General features: G+C 33.9%; 4 protein-coding genes and 1 pseudogene across 4 annotated transcripts; 4 read left to right on the top strand and 1 right to left on the bottom strand.

Annotated features, from left to right (window-relative positions):
• Positions 1-2,204: 2,204 nt before the first annotated feature.
• On the bottom strand, positions 2,205-11,555 carry LOC144552520 (galactoside 2-alpha-L-fucosyltransferase pseudogene; annotated as a pseudogene).
• Positions 11,388-14,393, top strand: LOC144552592 (receptor-like protein kinase At3g21340). Its single transcript, XM_078300573.1, has 9 exons — positions 11,388-11,632; positions 11,726-12,266; positions 12,490-12,953; positions 13,328-13,463; positions 13,565-13,636; positions 13,722-13,790; positions 13,888-13,959; positions 14,045-14,116; positions 14,211-14,393. Exons 1-9 carry the CDS (start codon positions 11,554-11,556, stop codon positions 14,227-14,229), a joined length of 1,524 nt encoding a protein of 507 aa, XP_078156699.1. The 5' UTR covers positions 11,388-11,553; the 3' UTR covers positions 14,230-14,393.
• Positions 14,394-16,745: 2,352 nt separating this feature from the next.
• On the top strand, positions 16,746-19,785 carry SCO2 (protein disulfide isomerase). The gene is made up of 3 exons (XM_078300751.1): positions 16,746-17,271; positions 18,575-18,701; positions 19,609-19,785. The coding sequence occupies exons 1-3, from the start codon at positions 16,864-16,866 to the stop codon at positions 19,680-19,682; spliced, it is 609 nt and encodes a 202-aa protein (XP_078156877.1). The 5' UTR covers positions 16,746-16,863; the 3' UTR covers positions 19,683-19,785.
• A 430-nt stretch (positions 19,786-20,215) lies between these two features.
• LOC144552518 (polcalcin Jun o 2-like) lies at positions 20,216-20,743 on the top strand. The gene has a single exon (XM_078300485.1). It carries the CDS (start codon positions 20,216-20,218, stop codon positions 20,741-20,743), a length of 528 nt encoding a protein of 175 aa, XP_078156611.1.
• A 1,950-nt stretch (positions 20,744-22,693) lies between these two features.
• LOC144553121 (CLIP-associated protein-like) lies at positions 22,694-24,816 on the top strand. The gene is made up of 6 exons (XM_078301211.1): positions 22,694-23,025; positions 23,321-23,577; positions 23,788-23,889; positions 24,097-24,165; positions 24,264-24,332; positions 24,674-24,816. The coding sequence occupies exons 2-6, from the start codon at positions 23,500-23,502 to the stop codon at positions 24,782-24,784; spliced, it is 429 nt and encodes a 142-aa protein (XP_078157337.1). The 5' UTR covers positions 22,694-23,025; positions 23,321-23,499; the 3' UTR covers positions 24,785-24,816.
• The last annotated feature ends 1,059 nt before the right edge of the window (positions 24,817-25,875 follow it).

Below are 25,875 nucleotides of genomic sequence, written 5' to 3'. Positions count from 1 at the left end.
GAGACTTAAAAATTGGGACGATATATTGGACTGGATCCGCAGACAAGGATCCGAAGAAATTTGCTATCCACATGTCTCGATCATAATAAATTTGATCTCGATGCAACGATTATTTGATTCATTAGTATCAACTTATCGAGATGCCATCACCAGCTACATAATAATTTTCTAGTCATAAACAGTAGTTGGATTAACATTCCTCCATCCATAATGCCTAACTAAATTGGGGGTTACAATACTATATTTAGTTTGAGGACAATTCAAATATCAATTTATTATTATGATTTTGATATAATTGCAAAGATAATACTTTCTGAATGAGAAATTGTAGTTTTGATCGAAATCTGAATGGAGAAATTAAACTAATTGAGCGGCTTGATCTCAACTTTACTTAAAAAAAAATCACTTTATTATGTCTTTATTCTTAAAATATTAAGTCATCAAAATTTTAAAGCAAATTGATTAGACATGACCTATCATTTTCTCTAATCACGTGTAAATTATTATGATATTTAAACTTTATTTTGATTGTTATCAAGAGTTTACAAAAATACATTAATATAGATAATTTCTAAACGTTGATGTTACGACTTAATGATTTATATAAAAATAAAATAATTTTTTTTTGTATTTAATATAGAATACAAAATATTGACCACATACAATAATTTTATTTTGATATATAAATTTTTAAAATTTTATTATTCAAAAATTTAAAATTGGCGCGAGGTAGAGAGGAAAGGACCTAACGGATATGGAATCTGAATCTTTCCAGGTATGGCGCAGGGACCATTATTATTTGTGCTTTAAGATTCGTGCCAAGTTAAAAGAATAATTCCGGACCGTCCGTTTCCAATTTGCTTGAGTCTGGTAGCTGGGGTGATCCGAATTCACAGATATGGGCCGATAATTAACATTGAACCATTTTCATTTAGTTAAGAAATAGGCTTCATCAGGAGAGAGGAAAGGACCTAACAGATATGGGCTGGTAATAACAGTGATAATTGGTGTGTGTTTGTGTGCGCCTTGGGCCTTGTATGATATTGTACACAATTCTTTTTTTGCAAATTTTGACCATAACATATACCACCTACTTAACAAACTGCTCATGTCATGTGCAAGATCTATTATTAATATTGGGACTTGAAACCTAATCTGGTAGAGCGCCAAAGGTTAAGTTGTTGAAGAATTATATAATAAAGGTCAAACAATTATGTCTCATTTAGAGATCAAACAATTACATCTCATCTAGAATTAAATACTTACATTCCGGAGAATGAGAAACAATTTCTCACCTTAATCTAAGGACCGTCCTATATCAAAGAGATTCAAAACATAAATTATAAGTGCGGAACATAATATCTTATTTTATTCCGTTTGTCATGAAATATCCAAAACCTTGCTAGAGCAACAACCGTCTCCGTGAGCACGAGATAAGTCTTCAATTGCAAAAAACCCTTCTCGTCTTTATGTCGTATGGTCGTGGATGAAGTATTCCAAGAAAGCAAGACATGCCTTTGAGAAATCCCTTCCAAGTTTTCTAATAAATTTCTCCTCTCTAATCTTTGATGGTAGAAGAAGAAGAGAAGATATTCAAATTCTGTCTAAAATAGTTGCTGTTTAGAAAACTGAGTTGTGTATGTTGTTGCATCTTGTGCCTTGGAGAATCCTCTAAATTTAGACATAATTGCAAATTTCACGATCAATCCATCAATGAATGTGAATTTTATCTGAATTTTCTACACATTTATCGACTACACCCTAATGAATACATATATTATCAAATATCCTTAATCCATATTAGATCACTTTAGTTAGATAATCATGATACATAACAATATACAATTCATAATTATATTAGCTCAACGTTGGATATATGACCCAACATAAGTACTCTAACATTTTACTTAATAAGGAATTAAGTACTTCTCTAAAAATGAAAGGGAAATTGAAACTAAATTAAGATCATTTTTTTAGAAAATCATGATGGAAGCTACCAGCTGAGATAAACAGAAAAAATAAATTTACAACATCCAAAGTTCATCATTCATTCTATGCACGTGAAACTTCCTCAATTCAACACCGTCTATATTAAGATCATTACATGCTAAATATTCGGACAACCCATTTCTCGCATGGGATTGCTAAATTAAAGGATAAAACAAATGAAGAGAGAGAGAGAGAAAATGGTTTCAAAAGATACTTTAATCAAACAACTTAACACCGTTTTGATAGTCTTCACAATGCTTCACATGCCGCACTAGCTTTCCTGTATCAGCTTTGCTCCTAGTTTTGCAATTTAAATTAGGCGGCGAGTGGAAACATAGATCGATTGTAACAGCTCGGTGGCACGGAGGATCCGGAGCCTTCTGGTCCTTCGAGCTCACCAGAAACCAGGGCTTGATGCCAGCCAGACTGTAACTAACATAACCGAATGTCGATCCTGCGCTTGTCACCAACACATCTGAGAAACTCAGCAGCCAAATTTCGGCTAATGCCTTTTGACTGTGCAACTGCTGTTCAAATTGTTGCTTCTCTTCATGGCTTGGTTGGTATACACTGATGATCTCGCCAGTGGTTGTTGTGTGTGTATAATACATGTCTTTTAATCTCTCGTAAAAATCCCCATGTAAAGAGGCCACGAGAACTGCGCTTGTTGTTGCTTCATTTGGTACCAAAGATTGTTTAGGATTTATTTCTGGTAGTATCAACTCTTGTTGTGTGCATGCAAGAATTTGTTTATATAACTCATCAATTGAAATTGGGGCCCAATGAAAGATTCTTGCTTGTATGCCAATTCTCTCCTTTGTTTTGGCCAAGTAAGAGTTGTGGTACCTCATAACCATGCCCCAAACTGAGTTGCTCGGGTGGAGGAGGTACCGCCCGAGGTGATGAAATACCGTCTCCTTTAAAGGAAACATCCGCTGCAATTCTTGCTCATATTTTGGTATCATGAACAGTCCAGGGACAAAATAATTGTCAGATTTCAACAAAACCCAATTGATCTTGTTAATCACTTCTTGATCACTTTCGCAAAAGAAACGTGTGTGCAAATCCTTTTCAGCGTAATTATACTGCAAGTGCACATACACGAATGGAGGTAGAGCCGACGGAGGAGAATTAGGGTCATCACTGATCAAATTATGTGAGACCATGTAACCGTAACTATTCTGAGAATGTATATTATATCCATCCAACTTTTTTATTGGAAAATCAGGAGGTATATTCCAAGTTGAACCAGGAAACGGCTCGCAAAATAGATCGCTTATATCAGATGCTTGGTTGATCAACATGACTCGGTTGGTTAACAGAGCATAGAGAAATGTGGAGACGAGCGTAATCATTCGGTTGCCAATTCCAGCAATTGGACTCCAAAGCACATAGTTGCACTCAAGCTGATCGGTGCTATGGTTTGATTTTAGTTGTTGTAGCGATTTCTGGAAATGTGGGGTATTTGGGCCACATTTTTTGTGAAGTTCTTCGTATGCTCGTAATTTCGAGATCAAGTAAGAGGATGGTATGTATGGTGAGGCTTTGCGGTATAGCATGGATTGGTACCGACTCAAGCAGGATTGTTCATCGAAATCAGGCAACAGTAATCCGCCCAGAAGTCGGTCATTGGATACAGTTGCTGTTGTTGAACGTTCTGCTGAGCCTACAATAGATTGCCAAAAGAAAAGAAAAAAATGGAGATGAGATGCTATGGAGTAGGGGTGCCAACAGTTACGGTAAGGGTCGGATGAAAACATTTTCATGCATACCAGTATCCGTTACAAATTGTTTTTATCCATACCTTACCTTTATCCACTACAAATTATCTTACATGTATCTTACCTTTACTCGTTATGATTGTTGGATAACGAAACGGTAATGGCGGGTAATACTAATATAATAATTACTTTTATTATTTATTACATTAAACATTAAAACATATACATTCATTTCACACATGTATCGTACTTTATTGAAAAAAATTCTGATCATGGTAAGCACAAGTAAACCAATTAAAGTACGTTTTTCAATACTTATTAATATATATAATTTTCTTTTATAATTATCCAATTGGGCAATAGGTACAAAATATGCTTTACCCGTACCCTTACTCGCTTAAATAACAAAAATAATCTTTATGTACCCAATAAATTTATGAAAAAAAAAATCTTACCCGTACCAATCTTATCGGATACAGTACGGATCGGGACTAATAATTGTGAAGGGTGCCATTGACACCCCTACTATGGAGAGGAATTAGCAAGACTTAGATGGATAATTGTAAAGATTTTGCCAAACTGAAGTTTGCTTATTAAGATTTTGCAGTGTAGTTCAAAAGTTAATCAACTACTGACACTTATATTAACTTCTCAATTAACGGTTTTGATTGGTACTACAAATTACCAACAAGGCGCAAACCTGAGTATGGTTAAACAAGGACCGTTAGATTAGAATTTAAGTATCATGTATCAAGTAGGGATCGATGAACCTCTTCAAAATAAGGGGAGATGGGCATCGGACCAAATTCGGTGCGATAACCGATCTGAACCGTCTGATTCGTATTGAAATTCACGTTTGTGGATTGGTTTATATGTAGGGGGACTTAGATTCATGCGGACCTAAACCCTACCATACGAATTTTAACGAAGATCGAACGGTCCTATCCGGCATCAAATGTCGACCCGCCCCCCCGGGTGTGTATCCTCTGAGATATCTCATATATATTTTGTGCGACCGACATGTCGGGTGCCTATTCGGGGATAGCCCAGGGGCCAATATTATTTGAACTTTGAGATTCGTGCAGAACTTATTTGAACGGTTGAGATTTTCCAAAAAGTCACGCAAAATATGAGATATCTCAGAGGATACGAATTCCATTACCCCCCATTAAAAAAAAGAAAAAAGAAAAAGAAACCTCCCAATTAAACAAGTCTGTTTAGTATAAAAGCTGCATGGAATTAATATTTTCGTATAATTTTTCTTACTATATACATTTTCAAACTGTGTTTTTTTTTCATGTATAAAAAAGTACATCAGCTAAAACAAAGTAAGAAAATTAATGAAACAAGTACCAGCTGCTTGAGTGCGTTTACCTCTTCGAACAGGAACTCTTGGAATCCAAGCATTCGACGAAGTAGGTCGATTTTTCAAAGATACCCAAACTAGAAACAAAGTTATGAACAGACCCAGAAGAAATTGCAGAGGCCTTGAGGCAATATAATTACTAAACTTCTTTTGGCGCTTCATAATAGAAGCACAATTGTGCCTAATGATTCAAGAGATTGATCTTAAAATTAAAATTGGCAACTCAATTAGGAGGAATTGACTTGTGCCATCTCTTATCTTCACCTTTGCTTCAAAAGTGAAAAATTGCGCAAGTAGACCCACAATTAAGCAAGTAGCTCGTTTGTTTAAATGTATAAAGACTAAAGAGTTTGACTATGAAGCAATTTGCATTCTTTTTTTATTAAATGGGTTGATATATAAATATCAGTTTTAGGTCATAGTTTATAGAAAATATTTAGAAGGAAATTGTCTCCAGGTTAAAATAGAATTGGTGTTTCATTGAATAAAATAAATAAAGAAAATCAAAATCAAACTGCCGCTTGCTGGATTGCTACTTATGCTTGTTAGCAAGTTTACGACTAAGACATGATCTTCTCTTATTCTAAAATGTAAAAGAAAAGGTCTTCCTTTAAAAAGGTACTAAAAAAATCAACATAACATAATAAAATGGATACAAAATCAAATTAATTTTTTTTAGTTTGATAGTAAAATTAATTGAAAGTAATATGCTTTAATCTAAGATAGGGCTGTAAATGAGCTGAGTTTGAGCGAGTTACTCCCAACTCGAACTCGGCTCGTTTAATAAACGAGTGAGCCAACTCGGGTTGAGATGATAATAACGAGTTGTAGAGCTAACTCGAACTCAGCTCGTTATCAACTCGAGTTGGTTCACAACTCGTTTAACCAGTGATAGTATTACAACACAAGTTCAAACATATTTTGCACAAATCTCAAAGCACAAATAACAGTCTAGAGATTCGGGTTTGATTATTTTGATATTTATTGTGACCAATACTATGTAACTTTATATAACTCGAGTTATAAATGAGCGAGTTGGGGCCAACTTGAACTCAGTTTATTTATTAAACGAGTTGACCAACTCGAGTTGTAAATGAGTGAGTTAAAGCGAGTTGCAAATGAGCGAGTTACGAGTTCAAGCTCTTTTGCCCAGCCCTAATTTGAGATATGAAATTTCCACGATATGAAATTGACAGTCCTTATGCAACATCAAACAATACTTCTTTGTATGAAATTTTATTATTAGATTATCTATATCTCCAATAACATACCTACAAATTGACATTTTGAGTTTAAATTTATTCGAATTTTATTTCAGCAATAAATTGTCAATATTGTCAAAAATAAGTATTGTTGAGGAATCTCTCCTCATTTATCAATTTATAGTATTTTATTATTTTCCTATCAACCCAATTTTTTTTATGAAAAAAATCGTATAGCTAACACCATATATAAATTAGTTGTCTCAAATTCCATGCAATTTGAATATTATTTTATATTCTATATTAAATCGTTAAATATGAGCTTTAATAAATTTTGTCATGGATTCTAAGGATTAATTAATACATATAGGCACATTATAAATTATATTTTAATTGCTAGATTTTAAATTTAAATTTAATATTTGACGATTGTCAAAATTATCAAATTAATTCAATATAAATAAGTATTTGCTTCACCAATTTTTTTTGAGACAATAATATTAACGCTAAATAAAACAAGAATTCAATCTGGCTGGAAGCCTGAATTTGGAAATCAAATTCACCTTCCGGTAATAATTTCGTTGACTTTGAATTTTGTGCAAGAGCACATGAATTCACATGCATGCACAAGACGTAATGCAAAAGTGAAAACACCATTTTAAATTAATCTGACTAAAATTTCCGGAGAAGCTGTTTGAATAACAAACCACCTTGAAAGCTGCCAAGCTCTTAAAAAAAAAAAAAAAAAAAAAATCCTTTTTGTAAGAAATTGCTATTATATGTATTTTTTATTTTATTTTTGTTATCGTAGTCAACACGAATATTTAACACTTTTAAAAAGGGAATTTTTTCTTTTGTTTGAACATGATCCGTATATGAGACGTAAATTAAGCTATTGTGTGTGTATATATATATATATATATATATATATATATATATATATATATATATATAGAGAGAGAGAGAGAGAGTAAGGCTATGGTGAGTTGCGAAGTAAAACACGTTTTTATTTCACTCAATATCTTCATTTTCAAAGTTCAAATAGCTGATCCAAATCATTAGATGTTTAATCTATAATAAAATATGCTTGGAAACTAAATTTTACATTTTTTGAAATTTTTTTTACTATTTATTAAGCAACTTTGAAAATATGAAAATATGGGTGAACAGTAAAAACAGTAAAAATTTCTGGACCGCTTGATCGGCGATTTTCAAAGTGACTTAATAAATAGTAAAAAAATTTCAAAAATGTAAAATTTGGTCTCCAAGCACATTTCAATATAGAGATCATGTTGAGCGGTTCGGATCGACGTTTTAAACTTAAAAATTACAAAATATGAGCGTGAAGTAAAATAGTCGCTTTACTTTGCAATCACCGTAGCTGGACCCTATATATATATATATATAGGGGCTAATTTGCTGCCGGCAGCATTTTTGCCCAAGGTGCTGCTGCCCCTTTTTTTTATTTTGTGATGTTCAAACAACAAATCCAAACAGTTAGATGTTTAATCTATATTATAATATAATTGGAGACCAAATTTTACATTTTTTAGAATTTTTTTACTATTAATTAAGCTGGTTTGAAAACTGCTGATTTCAATGCTGCAGAAATTTACTGAAAACAACGGTTTTCAAACTAGCTTAATAAATAGTAAAAAAATTTCAAAAAATGTGCTTGGAGACCAAATGTACATGTTTCACGCTTATATTTTGCGATTTGAAAGTCCAAACAACCGATTCGAACTGCTCAACACGATCTCCATATTGAAATGTTCTTGGAGACCAAATTTTACATTTTTTGGAATTTTTTTACTATTTATTAAGCAATTTTGAAATTGCTGTTTTTCTATGAACAGTAAAAACAGTAAAAATTTCTGGACTATCGGATCAGCGATTTTTAAAATTGCTTAATAAATAGTAAAAAAAGTTCCAAAAAATATAAAATTTGGTATCCAAGCACATTTCAATATGGAGATCATGTTGAGCGGTTCGGATCGGTCATTTGGATTTTCAAATAACAAAATATGAGTGTGAAGTAAAATAGTCGCTTTACTTTGCAACTCACCGTAGCCCATCTCTCTCTCTCTCTATACATATAGAGAATGCTAAATTGCTACCGGTAGCACTTCGACCTAAGTGCTTAAAGGGTTATATCTTAGTATTTGATGTTCAAACAACAAATCCAAACCGTTAGATGTTCAATCTATATTAAAATGTGCTTGGAGACCAAATTTTACATTTTTTGGATTGTTTTTACTATTTATTAAAATGGTTTGAAAATTGCTGTTTTTATTAAAATTTAGCACCATTAAAAAACAGCAGTTTCAAACCATCTTAATAAATAGTAAAAAAATTTCAAAAAATGTAAAATTTGGTCTCCAAGCACATTTTAATATAGATTGAACATCTAACGGTTTGAATTTATTGTTTAAACATCAAATACGAAGATATGACCCCGTAAGCACTTAGGTCGAAGTGCTACCGGTAGCAATTTAGCCATACTATATAGAGATAGAGAGAGAGAGAGAGAGAGAGAGAGAGAGAGATGGGCTACGGTGAGTTGCGAAGTAAAGCGACTATTTTACTTCACGCTCGTATTTTGCGATTTTAAATTCCAAACAACCGATCCGAACCGTTCATCTTGTTCTCCATATTGAAATGTGTTTGGAGACCAAATTTTACATTTTTTGGAATTTGTTTACTATTTATTAAGCAATTTTGAATGTCGCTGATCTGATGGTCCAGAAAATTTTACTGTTTTGACTGTTCACAGCAAAACATCAATTTTCAAAAATTCCAAAAAATGTAAAATTTGGTCTCCAAGCACATTTCAATATGGATTAAACATCTAATGGTTCGGATCGGTCATTTGGACTTTCAAAATAAAAATACGGCGTGAAATAGAAACGCGTTTTACTTTGCAACTCACCGTAGCCCATCTATCTCTCTCTCTCTCTCTCTATATATATATATATATGAGATGGGCTACGGTGAGTTGCGAAGTAAAGCGACTATTGTACTTCACGCTCATATTTTATGATTTTTAAGTTCAAAACGTCGATCCGAACCGTTCAACTTGTTCTCCATATTGAAATGTGCTTGGAGACCAAATTTTACATTTTTTGGAATTTTTTTACTATTTATTAAGCAATTTTGAAAGTCGCTGATCTGATGGTCCAGAAAATTTTACTGTTTTTTACTGTTCACAGCAAAACAGCAATTTTCAAAAATGCTTAATAAATAGTAAAAAAATTCCAAAAAATATAAAATTTGGTCTCCAAGCACATTTCAATATGGATTAAACATCTAACGGTTCGGATCGGTCGTTTGGACTTTCAAAATAAAAATACGGCGTGAAGTAGAAATGTGTTTTACTTCGCAACTCACCGTAGCCCACCTCTATATATATATATATATATATATATATATATATTTATTATTTATTATTTTTATTATTATTATTTTTTTCTAAATATGTTTGTGAACTTCTGGATTTATTTGCTATTCCTGTACTTAGTATTATGAGACATGCGGAGATGGAACTATACTTTGGAACTGTGGGGTCAAACACACATTAAAAAGTCAATCATATAAAATTTTCATAATAAAATAATGATCAAATATAAATACAATTTAAAAAAAAATGAAGATGAATTGAACCATTCATGACATTAAGCTACGCAAGCAAAACAAGAAAAGAAAAAAACAATGAAACAGAGAAAAACAGAGCTGATCAATCTGGAATTAGGCCCATTGAAATTTACAATATAAACTTCGTCCCAAGTTGGCCCAATATTATTGGGCCCAATTATATCTAAAAAAAATCAATAGTTTTTAGGTAACCAAAGCCTGTAAAAGGAAGAGAGCTTATGAATTTCAAGACAACAAATTGGGCTAGTTAAATAATTCTGACAACAATATAGCCTAATTAATTTTGGAAAAATCAATGAAAGTGATTCCCATAACATATAGTAGTTATTTAAAAAATAAAAGAAAAGAAGAGGAACTCTTAAATCTTAAAAATAAAATTATTGCATCCAAAATTCTAAAAGAAGAAATTTCAGCTGATAACATTAATCGCCTTTGAATTTTACATAATTGAACCAAATCCACAATTGGTCCCCCAAATTCACAACAAAAATTATACTAAGAAATCCAATTTTACCTACCAAACATAATTTTTTTTTTTTTTGGATAACTCAGCTCAACCTACCAAATGATACATTTGATTTTGTACTCCTAACATAATATATTTGTTCTTCTGTAATTGAGCTTCTGAGCTGGATGGTTTCATCCAAGCACGTTCAAAAGGAAAAATAAAAAAGAAATTATTGTGAAGATATTTTAATATGAAAAATGGTGACTACAAAAGTTAAAGAGGTATGCAAGAAAAGAATAAATGGTCAACACGTCAGGGAGATGCTTATCCTCTGTGGTGACAGGGTAATTACAAAATATGTAGCGGGTCATGCTGGATCAAATTCAAATCTACGTGTCATTTCCATTTAATTATATAATACGTAACCCGGAGACAGACGGAGCACGCAATTGATAATAATATAAAATAGTGGTTATAATTTTTTTTGAATAGATGCAAATCTTTATATATTATACATTTAAATCAATTTAGTAGAGTATCAATTTATTTTTCATTTCGTTCTCTATATCTATGTTGCCTTAATAATTAACTGTTACCAGGTACACAAGAACAATGCTCAAAATTTAATTGTGATTTTGTTGTTCAAAGTATTAGAGAATGATTATAAACAGAGGAATAAAAGGAAAATTAAAAATTATTTGTTGCATAATATTTATCATTTCTTAACACCAACATGTTTTATCATTTGTATATTATTAAAAACACATTGGTATCAAGATCTATATGAATGTTATTTTAGAATATTATTTATTTGTATCTTTTATTTAACTTCTGTCAAAGCTAGTCCAGATATTTTAATGTACAACAGAATGACCCGCTACATTGATAGCTACATAACTAATGTCATAAAAAAATACTTGTAGTCAAGGGAGCTGAAAGAAAGGTATCTGATCCAAACAGGCAGCCCAACTTCTCTCTCTTAAACAATCATAAAACATTTAACTATAAAATAAAAAAAATCCATTTTTTTATACTAAGAAAAGTGCTAAGCCGGCCATATACTGTTCTAAACTCGTTATATCAGTTTCCCTCTCCTCTTCTCTGTTTCCTTTAGCTTCTCTGTATTTTGCCCCAAATGTACCTTCTTTGACCCCATTTCTCCATTCATTTAGCATCATGGTGCCTTTATCTGTTCTCATAATTTTTGTTTTGGGTTTCCCTTTGCATATCCATGCCTCCCTTTCCCCTCCACAAGGTAAAATCGAGCAAAAATAAATGACATAAACATAATTTAATTTCTTCCAATTTTACAATGTTATCATCTTTCTCACCTTGAATTTTGATATAGGCTATCTGATAAACTGTGGTTCAACCGAAGACAAGACTTACAACGATGTAACATGGATACCAGACGGAGACTTCATAAATGTCGGCAATGCATCGACAATAAAATTTCCTGATCTCATGCCGATGCTAGCTACACTTCGGTATTTTCCCGACATGTCATCAAGAAAATATTGCTACATGGTTCCTGTCACCAAAGGTGCCAATTACCTGATAAGGACAACATATTACTATGGAGGATTTGACGGTGGGGATGTGCCGCCGGTGTTTGATCAAATAGTGGAGGGTATGAAATGGACCTTGGTCGACACAAAAGACGATTATGCGAAGGACATGGCATCGTACTACGAGGTCATAGTGGGGGCCACAGGTAGGACCTTAAGTGTGTGCTTGGCAAGGAATGAGAACACGACATCAAGTCCATTTATATCGGCTCTTGAATTGGTGCAACTGGAGGACTCAGTGTACAATGCAACCGATTTATCGACGAACGCTCTCAGTACGATTGCCCGGCATCGGTTTGGTTATGAAGGTCCAATGGTCGGGTAATATTTCATGAAACTTAAATTTGTTGAATTATATAGTTGCTTGTATCTGAGCATTGATTAAACCCCTTGCAAAGACAGAATTTCTCAATTTACATATAATTGCTTTCTTGTGACCAAATATTGGTGGTGTTTTTAATTGGGAAACGAAACCTAATCATAAATAAGTACAAAAATACTAGTGCATCATGAGAAAAAAATAATATGTGATTTATATAACTAGTTATCCAGATGACAAGTTCAACCGGTACTGGGAGGCGTACCAGGACAAGAATTCGCTAGCCACAAGCAAATCCAACACGACCTCTGCCGAGTTCTGGAACCTTCCACCGGATGCAATCTTCTCAACCGGCCTCACCACCAGTCGGGTAGAGAACTTGACCATCCAGTGGCCATCAATGCCTCTTCCACCGGCTAACTACTACATGGCGCTTTACTTTCAAGATGACCGCACCCCGTCGCTCTTCAGCTGGAGAGTTTTTGATGTTCTGATAAATGGAGAGATGTTTTATAAGGGACTGAAAGTCTCCGCTGGAGGGACAATGGTGTATAGTGCGAGCTGGCCGCTGTCAGGTCTGACAACGATTACACTGGTGCCGGATGTTAATTCTCCTATCGGACCGATTATAAATGCTGCCGAGTTGCTCATGGTTTTACCATTTGGTCAAAGAACACATCCAAGAGATGGTAAGCTAGAGATTGGTATAGTAAGAAAAATTTAAATAATACTGATTATCATGGATTTCAAAACCAGCTTGTTGTTTGGTTTAAGAAAAGTATAAAATAGGATTGGAGCAACTTAAAAAAAAAAAAAATTCTGTAGTGCCCTGTTTTTTGGTGCTATTCTATTATTCCCTGTTGCACCTCAATTATATGACATTGAACAAAAATCAAGTAACTGAAACTAAGTTTTGTGCTTATTTTCCAGAACAAGACAGACAAAGGGTAAATATATAAAACTTGGTTACAAATTTTTTCTGAGACTGAGAATTGAAGTATAAGTTTCTTCTGGCAAATTAATCTCTCAGTTATATAACTGCTGTGAAATTGTTTTATTGCAGTGATTGGCATGACGACATTGGCTAAAGCATTCGATAAAACACCTTCGGATTGGACTGGGGATCCATGTCTACCAGCAGGGAATTCATGGACCGGGCTCACCTGCTCCGGAAGTCAACTTGCACGTGTCATCTCACTGTAAGCTGCTCATAGCATGAAGAAAATAATGTTTGTTAGGAAATGGAAAATTAATGCAAGTTATTCATCTAAATGCTAAGAAATATTCTTGTATTCACTAGGAACTTGACGAACTTCGGCTTAGGAGGATCACTTTCAGAGAACATCGGCAATTTGACCGGAATTAAGAACATGTATGCTTCTCTAACCATTGCTCATATTGTTGCAAATTATGCACATGGTAAACTAAAAATTATAAAAATTAATTGATTTGTGTAGTTGGCTTGGTGGGAATCACATTACTGGTACAATTCCAGAAATGGGAACTCTCAGACAGTTGGTTTTCTTGTAAGCTAAAATTGAATTTTTTTTGCTTAAATATTTCATATAAAACTATATATTGACAATTAATAATAACATTTGGTTTTGTCAATTTAAATTGGAGGCACTTGGAGAACAACAACCTCACTGGATCGATACCGCAATCGCTTGGAACCCTCCCAAAATTACAAGAAATGTAAGTAGAGATTTTCATAAATTGTCTTCAATAATGTATTTATTCAATCTTATAATTTCTAACTTTCAAAATTTGCTTTTGTCAGATACCTTCAAAACAACAATCTTGAAAGCACCATACCAGACAATCTCAAAAACAAAACCGGTCTTCTACTTCAGTGAGTCTTTTATTTTTTATTATTTTGCATGACTTATTGAAAGCATATCAACTCAGTTGTAAGTTGTAACAATACATACTGGTTTCTTTTGCAGAGCATCACCGCAAAATTAATTAAAATATCTACTAAATGAGCTGAGAAGAAAAGTACGGTAGTACCCTTCCAAATGCTTTATGGATGTCCAGATCTTATACGCCTGTTAATTTTATACCTATGTATATGTCAATGTTTGTAGGTGTTTTTGTTTTTTGTTTTTTGTTTTTTTTTGTTTTTTTTGTTTTTTTTTTTTGCTTTTTGAGACGTGAGAATTGGAGAATAGTTTGTCTGCCAGCGTGACATGCATGCTAATATTCTTTAATTCATTTTGGACTAAGAATCCGAGTGTTTAAAAGAAGGGATCTTATTTTTGGTTGAAAGCACGTAGCCTTAGGGATTGATTTATATACAGAGGAAATTACAAAATTGCTTAATTACTATCATGAGGTGTTTATAACTATTGTAAGAACTACAAGGACTTAATGGTGAAACAACAAGGCAGAGCAATAACTTTAAATTATGAGAGTCAAATATAAATAAAATTAATAATATAAAAAATTTATGCTACAATTGAGAGTCAATTTTTATAATATTTAAAACATTATTATAAATTATATAAACAATTACATATAAAAAAAGGAGAGCCAATTGACCTCCATGGGCCCCATATCATCTTAATTATTAGCTCTGCTCCTGTAAAAACAACATGAAATTGACAATATGTAGAAGAAAAAAAACAATAAAAGAAAAAAAATCTCTCGGATATGTTCTTGAGTTCACTTAGAAACTAAATCATAAAATATAGTGAGATGGAAGAAATATTTTAAAAGAAGACATAATTTTACAATTTTGAACCTCAAAATATATTTTTATAATTTATTTAAAAATATATATATAAATATATTTATGATTTATTTTGGGCCAAATAAAGAATTGGATTGCTCATTTTATATTAAAAGTTTTTTTTTTCCAATTGTGCCACTTGGTCAAAAAAATCACCACATAATATTGGATTGAGTTAGTTCACATTTTTAATTTATTTTATTCTTCAAAATTAACATAATGAAACAAAATACGTACTCTCGTTGCTATTAAAGTGTAAAAAAGTAATTAGAGTTCTAAATAGATATCTATAAGTGCAACATAGCTGTGTTATAGGTTTTTTGGATCTTAAACGTTATACTGCTATCAATTGTTCTCCTTTTATTAGAGATCTAAATAATTAGCTATAGCTTCACAATAGCTGTGGTATAGTTTTTTCCGACATTAAAAGCAATGTGGTGATAATTGCTACTTGAAACCTTGTAAAAAATTGAAATTCATCGTTTGGCTGGTCTTTGTGACTATGAGAGAAAATGTAAGGGCCTGTTCGACGTTCCTGTTGGGAACAGGGGTGGAAAGTAGTAAGGTGGCTGAGTAAACTCCAATATTTTAAATTTTTTTAACAAGTACTTAGAAAATTTACTAAAATTTATATTTTGTATGCCTCAGCCTTCTCTATGATGATACAGAAAATTTCAAGGGTTCATGTGTAAAAGTAACATAAACTATTTTGGTATAGTTTCATGTGATCCGTGACCAATTAGACTCATTTGAAAACTTTTAAGAGTTGTTTAATATTATAGTATAAAAAGGTACAAACTAGAATAGAGAAAAGACAACATATACACGGTTACCGAAAAAAAAGTATTGTAAATTTAGATGAGCTAAAAAACAAGTTGTAAAAATAGAAAGCAATGACAAGAGAATTAAGAAAGCAACAAATTAGCTTTCATGTTAGAAAAAAATTCAAAATAAGAAAGATAAAATTAGTGTTCCATCAATAATTATTCTATATATTTCGAAAGTAGTAAATTAATTTTTGAAGTTAGAATTTTTTTTACAGATTACATGTTTGTTTATATCGAGAAAGAAATAGTTAATAATAATAGCTTAGATGATATTATTGCCGAATTTAATCTTTTAGAAAAGCATAGGTCTAAATTAAATTAGTATAAAAAATATGATGTTTGAATATACTATTTTTTTTATTTTGTTAAACATGTCATTTACTGTTGTTTGTTAATTATTGTAAGTTTTATAAAATCAAATAGTGAAGAATCATATTATTTTGTATTTTATAGATTTTGATTTTTATTGTAATATTTTTTGAGTATATGATGTTTAGTCCGTTAACCCTCCTATACTTAAAGTTGAGTTCCGCCCCTGGTTGAAAATAGGAATAGAAATAGGAACTGAAAAGACTGATTTTTTTTTTCCCTACGTAAACAGTAACACGTAGAACAGGCCTAAACATGAGAAAACCGCATATAGATCATCTGACAGATGGCCGCAATGAATCCGGAAAGGCGTGATTATGTAAAAAAACTAAAAACATGTCCCAGGCGTCCAAGTGACCAAGTCCCACTCGCCTAGCCAAGGAATCCTTTCACATGAGTCTAGTATCTCTGTGGCCTTTTCTTGAAAACCTTTCCTGTAGCAATGCATTTATAGAAGTTGATAGCCACTCACTGCATGAGAAATCAATATAGATGTCACAGAGATTCAAAATAGAGGATCTTTTGTTTCACTGGACACTTCCAGTTTACCGTCTATGACTGCGTTATCTCGTTTCAGCTCTCGGCCCTTCCCATTTCTGCGGGTTCTCTCTTCTCCGACCAGTCGAGTCGGACAGAGGCCATGACCTCCTCCTCTACAATTCTTCCCCTGCAATGAATCCATCACCCCTTCCTTCTCTCCTTTCCATCGTCCCTAAACCAACACTACCTCCGTCCTTCCTTCCCCTTCCATCGCGTTTTCCCCTCCATCGCCTCCGCGCCGCCGCAGAGGCCTCCGACGCCGCGTCATCACCGGGGTGGTTCCGTCCGGGCCCCGAAGCCGACGGTCGGATCTCCGCCAGGGATCCCGGGGTGCGCGTGAACGCCAAGGAGGAGGATAAGGAAGAAGGGAAGAATAAGAAGAGGAATACGCGGAATAAGTGGTGGTGGTGGTCGAAGGATAAGGAGAGCTATCTCGTGGATGACTCAGAACCGCTTCCCCTCCCCATGACGATCCCTGATTCGACACCTTGCACGCCTGAGGAGATTGATCGGCGGCTCAGGTGTGACCCTGAGATCGAGGTATGTGTGTCTATGAGCTTTCTAGTAAATTGTAGCTCGTGCTTTACTGAATTTAGGTATTGATGTATTAATAATGTTATCAATCAATTGTGACTTCACTGAAGAAATGGAATTCAGTTAGAGCTTCAAATGCGTCCAAATCTTGGAACAAAAGATAAGTTTTCTTTGATTTGAATATGTCAGTTGGAGCAAAAATTACAATGCAGCACGCCTTTGCTAAATGTTAAATGATATAGCACTCTAAATCTTTCCAAAATATCCTCCATGGTTTAGCATCAGGATTTTGATTCAAATACCAATTTTACTGTTGTAATGATATATCTGAATTCAGAATTTGCTTGGCAGAAGTGGAAAACTCAAGCTGTAAATCAATTCCTCTGGTACTGTTTAGTCCCATAATTATTCGTGCTGTCCAAATACTGGAATTAATTATGGGCTTTTCTCAAATTTATCTGAGAGTGAGCTTTGGAGTCTATTTTAGAGGGGTTTGATAAAAAAGAAGGTGGTAGATTTATTTCTCAGAATTGCCCCAGGATGGCTAATTTGTAAATACACCCAATTTTGCCATAAAGGAAGGTTATATCGATAGTAGGCTTCTCTATTGAGGTTGGAAAACATAATAAATTATGAGTGAGGCTACGGTATTATGCGTAGCGCATATTGGTCTGTACTATGGATCAATGTGTTCATTTTAAAGTTCAAATAGTCGATCCGAACCGTTCAACATGATCTCCATATGAAAATATAGTTGTAGATAAAAATTTGCATTTTGTAGATTTTTTACTGTTATTTTAGATATGTTGAAAATCACTTGATCTAAAGATTTTAGACCAATCAAAAGTAGTGGTTTTTTACCTATCTAAAATAATAGTAAAAAAAAAATATTCTGAAAAATATAAAATTTAGTCTGCATGCACATTTTCATATGGAGCTCATGTTGAACGGTTTAGATCGACTGTTTGGACTTTGAAAACGAAGATATTGATCCATAGTATGGACCAATCCACGCTATGCATAGACCATAGCCTCACTCATAAATTATTATTATTTAATTATTATTATAAAAAATGGATGGTATTTGTACCTTACATCTACAATCCTACTCAATAAGTTTCAAATATTGTATGCCTCAAATGTCAGAAGTGAACAAATATCTTATTATTTTTTTTTTCTTCTCAATCCTACTCAATTATCTCATGCCTAAAATATCAGAAGTGAACAAATATCAATCTGCTTTTGTAGTGACGCTCTGTTTCTCCATTAGATCTATTTTAACTTGTGTACTTTTTTTTTGTTTTTGAAGGATTGCAGAGAGGTAGCATATGAATGGACAGGGAAATGTAGGAGTTGCCAAGGGACAGGTCTGGTTAGTTACTATAGAAAAAAGGGTAAAGAGACCATTTGCAAGTGCATACCTTGTATGGGTATAGGTGTGTTCTCTCTCTCTCTCTCTCCCCTTTCTGTTTGTTGTGTTCCCTTCTTTTAATCTTCTAAGATGTTATTGTACTGGATAGCTTATTAGTTACCTACCTGTGAAGCTTTATTTTTTTAATTGCACAGGGTTAAAATGCCCCAATCATGCCTGCCATCATTATCTCCATTTTTAAAGTCCAACAGTTGATCTGAACCACTCTACATGATATCCATATTAATATGTGCTTTGAGACCAAATTTTATATTTTGGAAATTGTTTTACTTTTTTTTTATATAGGTACAAAATCAGTGTTTTTTGGATGATCCAGAATGTTCTGAAGAACAGTGATTTTGTACCTACCTAAAAAAAAAGTAAAAAAATCCAAAAAATATAAAATTTTCTTGCCAAGTACATTTTATAAAACTGCATTAAATTGAGGTACCAAAAGACCATTTTAGAAATGAATGGTGATGTTAAAATTGCAAGGTCTTGGGATATTTATAGTCTGGATTATGTTAAGGTACTGAAGCAATATTCAGTCCGGTTACAAATTTAATGGAGATCTGGTGGTGTAATAAAAGTAGTCCTTGTATTTGTTGTTATTTAATGGAGATTGTGATAAAAGTAGTCCTTGTATTTGTTGGTACATTATAAGGACACGAGGTTTCCTTTTGGGGCTTCAAGTGAAATATGCTTCTTAGGATTAATTGTGCTTGTTGAAAATGATTAATATCTGATGGTTAAGCAAATACACTTGTGCGTTTATTATTTTAACTTGGTACATTTGAACCACACCTCCTGTGTATGGAGAGAATAGAACTGTTCTCTTTTAAATGCTATTTGGACTTTGACATTTTCTTCTTTATGTTTCTGCAAAACTATAATTATTTCCTTGACCTTCCTTTTTACTTGTCCATGTTTAGGCTATGTCAATAAAATCACGGTGCGCAAGGATATAAATTTAATGCAAGATATAGATGATGAGAAGCCACCTTAATATGTCAATCAACTTTGTTGCATAGGTTTTATTAACCTCACAAGAGAAAAAACAATTCCACAAATCCTTTTTTTGACCAAGACAAGGCTGCTACTTCCGATAGCTTGATAACTTATTCGTCATTTATAAAGAATTATACTTTCTGAGCAATTTTCTTTTATATCATTTGTATTAATTCTTTTTGTCTTCTAATATATACTTTGATATAAAAAATGATGGAAACAGAGAGGTTCAAGGAAAGTTTTTTCAAACTTGTGAACCACACTAGAGATTCCTTTGCTTCTTTATGAATGTTACCCCCATTATCTTTCCCTTTTTTTCTTCTTGGTACTTTTTGTGTTGTATTCAATTAAAGCAATTTGAGATTCTTCGGAGTATTCCTGTTCTCTCCATTAAGAATCTATCTTGAAATCATAATCCAAAAAGTAAAGCACTTGTGTCGCTTTATATGTTGTTCTATGCTGAAATTGTAAGCTAGTATCATAAAAACACATCCTCTAAGAGCTGAAAAGGAAAAAAATAACAACGTAAAGATGTCTCAATTGAGCATTCTAAGTTTCAAGCACAATCTAACGTCAAAGCTGAGACCCAGTAGAGAACGGCAACTCTCAGACTTGATCGGTGAGCCACTCTATGAACCTGACCGCAAGGAGATGGAGTGGGTGTTCTCCAAAATTGCAGGACCAGATAACAAGATAAAGGTGACGCAACTCAAAGAACTGCTGACGAAGCTAGGTGTGGCAAACGCAGCAGAAGAGGCAGTACATATGATCAAGCATGTAGGTTCGAAGAAAGATGAATCCATTGATCTCGAATGCTTCTTAGACGTGCACAAGGACGGGGTGATGATCCGTGAGATAAGGCATGCATTTTCGGTGTTTGACAAGGACAAAGACGGGAAAATAAGCGCTCGTGATATGAAGCGTACCTTTAGTATGCTCGGTGAGTCGATTGATCTGATGGACTGTGAGAAGATGTTGAAGGAAGTCGACAGGAATCAGAAACAACACGTCGATATGGATGATTTTATAGGGATGATGACCCGGCCAGCAAAGAAGTGAAAGTTGTGAATGTGTTCAGTGAATGGGAAGGGGCTTTATAAATTTGCCTGGTAAATGTGTTTATCTGATGGTCAGTTCTGTAATTTGCATTTTAAGCAATAAGAGAAATATGAGTGTCGGAATATTAAATGCTGATCTTTAGTGACCATGGTATGCATGCATTAATTACACTAAATTGGTGAAATCTCAGATCATGTGCAAGATGTCATAATAAGTCCATTTCTCTTGCTCCCATACATTATGTCTACCTAATGAAAATGAAAATGAAAATACACAAACACATTATTTTGGAAAATCAAAATCATCTTTATAAGTTAAATTAAAAAACAGAGCTTAAAAATTGAAGTATGTTTAAAATCTTATGACAAAGGAAATAATATATATATTGAAATATTTCTTACGAAATTCTGTATTCCATAGAAGGAAATATCGGAATCGGAATCAGGATAATTCTTTTGACTGTGGAATCGGAATCGGTCAGAATCGGATCAGAATCGGATTGGAAACTCAGACTATTTTGGCAGAAGTTTGTTTTATACTAAAAAAATAGAAAAAATTGATGAAAAATAATTTGTCAGTAATTTCTATTTAAACATATGATTACAATCAAATCATTCACTAATAAAAGTGAATATGGTTACAATCAAACAATTATAACAATTATATAAACATATGTAGTTAGAATCAGTTCACAGTGTATGAAAATGGTTACAATCAAACATGTACTACAATTATAACTATAATAAAAAAGTGAATATGGTTTGTCTGTAGTACAGTTTGCTGTAAACAAATGTTTGATTGTAGTTATAACAGTTATATATACATGTAGTTAGGTTTTTAGAAAGAACAGTGAATATGGTGGTATTTGTATGAGCATCTTAATCAAGAGATAACAGGTTTGATTCACGCCAAAGGAATTTTTTTTGGAGTGTGTTAAATGTGTGTTTCGACCGTTTCAGTGGTATTAGATCATTTCAGCCGAAATCTGACTGGAATAGACCGTTCCGGCCGAAATTAGACTGGAATTAGACCGTTCCGGCCTAAATCACTACAGCAAAACTAGTTATCTGTGACTAGGGGTGATTAATGAGCGAGCATGAGCGAGTTAGGGTATGCTCATGCTCGCTCATTAAGTAAATGAGCGAGTTGTTAATGAGCGAGTTTAAATGAGCGGATAAATGAGCGAGTTGTAAATGAGCGAACTTTTAATGAGCGAGTTATGAGCGGCTCACGAGTTATGACTTATGACTCAAAACAAAATTATATAGTATGCCCACGCATAACAAAATTTGTTAAAAGTCATCATAACAAAATCCAACCAATTGTCATAATTCATTTAAATGAATTGTTATGACTATTATTTGTTTTGGGCTTTAGGCGGAGGTTTTGGTTCTGCCGATTTACAAAAAAAAAAGAATATGAAACTATGAATATTAGTATATTACACAGGATTAAATGTTACATTGTGCTCATTATATTACACATGATTAAATATGAAACTATGTTCACTATCTATCAATCTTAACGAGGCAAGGTTGATGTTACACATAATTACATAGGATTAAATGTGACAGGGATTAGATGTGGCAAATTTTTAATGAGCGAGTTATGAGCGAGTTGGGTCATGCTCATACTCGCTCATTAAGTAAATGAGCGAGTTGTTAATGAGCGAGTTTAAATGAGCGGATAAATGAGCGAGTTTAGGCGAGCTTTTAATGAGCGAGTTATGAGCGGCTCACGAGTTATGAGCGATTTACTCACCCCTATCTGTGACCGCTTTTTGGGACTGATCCAGTCGCCGGTCCCAGAAAACCTCTAAAAAAACCAAAAAAAATAAATAAATGAAAGCATCGGAGACGAACCCTTCTGGGACCGGCGCCTTAACCTTCTGGGACCCATTTGACCCGGTCGCAGAAGGTTACCCCTTGAAATCTCTGTCTACTCCCGTGTCGCCTCCGCCTCTAGGGTTAGCCAAAAAAAAAACTGCGCCCTTGTTTCACTTCTCCCGTTTCTCTCTCGCTTAAACTTCTCTCCTCCGACGAGAGAGCATTGGTCGAACGAGAGGAGCTGATAATGCGTCCTCGTCAGCAGCTCCGACGCCTGGTCCACTGTCGTGCCCATAGGCGCTGACGAGGCGGCCTTCTAGAAGTGCGCAGCCATGGCGACCTTCTCCATGGAGGTCTTTGATAACAAGGTTGTACCTCCGACGTTGAGTAGTATTGCACCGATCCTTCGTGTGGCAGCTGAGATCGAATCAGAGAAGCCTCGTGTTGCTTATTTGTGTATGTGTCTTCTTTATTTACCATTTTTATCGTACTTCTTTACTTGAGAGATGAGACTTTGGTGTGATGTTTGAGGTAGATTTGAGGATATTTATTCACGCGAATAAACTGAAATAGAAATAAAATGGTGTTATTAATGATAATGATATGCATTTGAAAATTGACTTTGCTTCTTTACAGGGTCCCCTTTTCACCCAATAGCATTTCATTGCTTTTTCTACTTGTTTGTCTCTAATTGATTTTCTCTGGATTCCGATTCTCTCTGACCTTTTGTTGGTGTCTAATTTTGTTTTAGAGGTGTTCTTCCATGGACCGTTATGGTGTGATCGAGCCGGCATTCAATTTGCATCCTAAACTTAAGTTCAGATCAGTGGATTTTGGGTCTAGATCGAGTTCTCACATGCCAGAAAATTATGACTGGCTTAAAGGGAAGTTTCAGAAATTTGCAAGTGTCTCAACTCTCAAGTCCCATGCATGAGAAATCAGGATATATATGCAGCGAATTGTTACCAGTCAGATGAAGAAACGAGTATTAATCAAATCCTTAACCAGGTATGTTAAGTATATTATCTATTGAATAATAGTATCTCTGTACCATGGCAGCAGAGCCTGATCATTTGTACCAGTATACACCCCAGTTATTGGGTAAGGGACAGAGAAAAAATCCAGTTATTGTTGGAATGTTATGTTAATATTTTGCTTGTTGCAAGACACTTCAACAAGAAAATCTTTAATTAAAATTCTTTATAATTTGTGCTGCAGGTGTGCACTGGGAATAGTAGGAACTCAAATTTGACCAAGCTAGAAGCAATCCATCAACTCGTTGAAATTTCAAAACACAAAGGGAACTCGGTGTGGTTTAAGGTTAGTTTAATTTAGGATTACTAAGTACTTAACTGACTATTATAGTACCATATATATTTTGGTATTCGAAAAACCAAGAAAAAGTTAATAATTAAAGATAATAAATTAATCAGCTCTATATCAGTAGATGGTTCGGGTATTTCTGATACATTTTTTTTGTTGATCTAATTCCATTTCTTATGCATATCTTTTTTTTTGTGTGTGTAGATTGTAAATCAGGCTCAGAGATGCTTAAACGTGGTGATATCACAATACGAACCATTGAGATGCCTTGCGGTATGAAAATTTGACAGGTTTTTTATTTTATTTTCTAGTTTTTTAGATCTTTCAATATCTCTAATATTTTTTTTATATTTTCTTTTATATTATTGTAGGCTATAAGGCCATTATTGGTATGTGAGGATGAGAAGCTTCTTATTGTCTGCACAAATAGCTTGGCTAAGGTAAACCACAGCAATATTGTATAAATAAGAAACTTCTATTTCATTCTATGATATTTCATGCAATATTGTATAAACCACAGCAATTTTAGAAGCTGTTAATGTCTTGGATGTATTTATTTCTCTTATGTTGTGACATGTTGTTTTTAACTTAAATTAGCTTACCTTACTTCAATTGGTCATGAAATGAAATAAAGGGAAAATATGAACAAAATAAGGGCCAACAAAAATACAATATAACAGCTTGATCAAATTGCTGGCAAACTAGTAGCTGTTATTGTTAGTGCTCTTACTTCTATGCTCTACCATCATTGTTCATTAAATATTTTTATATGATTTTTCAGATTATATGTCGATTTTCCCAAGAGGACTTGATGACTCAATTACTATCCTTCGTACCTTCCCTTCACAAAAATTTTTGGGCACCTTATTTTATTTGTGTTTGTATAATATAATGTTATGGGTCAAAATATATTTATTCCAGTGCTATTTAATGTCATTTGTTGGAATAATCATAATAAAATAAATTGAAATTTGATGTGTTGGTTTTAGTTTCATTTATTCTAGTGACTATAAATGTCGAATGTTATATGGGAATTGTTATTTGATGTTAAATGCTTGTGAATTACGTTTCGTATCAATTGAGGCTGGAGAAAAATATATGAACAGAATGGGTTTAATATTAAATTTGTTTGGTACATTTTGTATCAATTGGGAAAAAGAAAAAAGAAAAAAACCTTTTGCGACCCATTTGGAACCCTTCTGTGACCGTCTAGTCGGTCTCTGATAGGTCTTTAGCCACGTCAGCATGTCACATCCGTCACTGATCTAGTCGGTCGCTGAAGGGGTCATTTGCGACCGGCGCCATACCCTTCAGAGACCGGTGACGTCAGCAGTGCTATCATCAGTGACGGAGCAACTGCGACCGGGTCATCTGCAACCCATTTTGGTCATCTGGGACCGGCGCTTCACCCTTCTGCGACCCATTTGGCCGGTCGCAGAAGAGTATTTCTGCTGTAGTGAATTGGACGAAAAAATCACTAACCGTATAACTCGATCTGAAATCGAATCGGTACAGTCCGATTCCGGTCCGGAACGGCCGGTTTTTCCTTCTATGCTGTATTCCAAGGACATACAATAATTAATTGTAGAACAAGAATTGGGATTTTTGTTTGGAGAAACTTTTGTTGAGCTGGAGACAAAGATGGCTGTCAAGTGCCTGGCAATTGAACATGCAATATTAGTAATTCCTGTTTGAGGCATTTGAGGATATCAGGCTATTTCATGCTTTAAGTACATAAGTATACCAACATAGGTGTACCATGCAACCAAGCCATGAAAGTTTTTATATCAGCCATAATTTCATCCTGTGTCAGATTTTGGTAACTAAGATAGGATGGAATATTGCTGTCCAGAAGCTGGAATCCATGGGTAGAAAGAATAGAACAGCCTGAGCATTAGGCACAAGGAATTAATTATCAGATGACAGATTCCAGCCCCCACACCGGCCCAACCGCCGAACCTTACCAGCTGTTTTGCTGAGGAT

Source organism: Carex rostrata, chromosome 4, assembly GCF_964058835.1.
Source record: "Carex rostrata chromosome 4, lpCarRost1.2, whole genome shotgun sequence".
NCBI classification, from domain to species: Eukaryota; Viridiplantae; Streptophyta; class Magnoliopsida; order Poales; family Cyperaceae; genus Carex; species Carex rostrata.
Note: the sequence above shows the minus strand (reverse complement) of the source record. Positions and strands in the feature narration are given on the sequence as shown.

What these genes read in the sequence shown, in the direction of transcription:
- LOC144552592 (XM_078300573.1), top strand. Translation starts at nt 11,554, where the DNA reads ATGGTGCCTTTATCTGTTCTCATAATTTTTGTTTTGGGTTTCCCTTTG. An exon ending in TATGAAGGTCCAATGGTCGG is followed by an intron (nt 12,267 to 12,489) that starts GTAATATTTCAT and finishes TTATATAACTAG; the next exon opens with TTATCCAGATGACAAGTTCA. An exon ending in CTTGCACGTGTCATCTCACT is followed by an intron (nt 13,464 to 13,564) that starts GTAAGCTGCTCA and finishes TGTATTCACTAG; the next exon opens with GAACTTGACGAACTTCGGCT.
- SCO2 (XM_078300751.1), top strand. Translation starts at nt 16,864, where the DNA reads ATGAATCCATCACCCCTTCCTTCTCTCCTTTCCATCGTCCCTAAACCA. An exon ending in GGTGTGACCCTGAGATCGAG is followed by an intron (nt 17,272 to 18,574) that starts GTATGTGTGTCT and finishes TTGTTTTTGAAG; the next exon opens with GATTGCAGAGAGGTAGCATA. An exon ending in CATACCTTGTATGGGTATAG is followed by an intron (nt 18,702 to 19,608) that starts GTGTGTTCTCTC and finishes GTCCATGTTTAG; the next exon opens with GCTATGTCAATAAAATCACG.
- LOC144552518 (XM_078300485.1), top strand. Translation starts at nt 20,216, where the DNA reads ATGTCTCAATTGAGCATTCTAAGTTTCAAGCACAATCTAACGTCAAAG.
- LOC144553121 (XM_078301211.1), top strand. Translation starts at nt 23,500, where the DNA reads ATGAGAAATCAGGATATATATGCAGCGAATTGTTACCAGTCAGATGAA. An exon ending in AACCATTGAGATGCCTTGCG is followed by an intron (nt 24,166 to 24,263) that starts GTATGAAAATTT and finishes ATATTATTGTAG; the next exon opens with GCTATAAGGCCATTATTGGT. An exon ending in GCACAAATAGCTTGGCTAAG is followed by an intron (nt 24,333 to 24,673) that starts GTAAACCACAGC and finishes ATGATTTTTCAG; the next exon opens with ATTATATGTCGATTTTCCCA.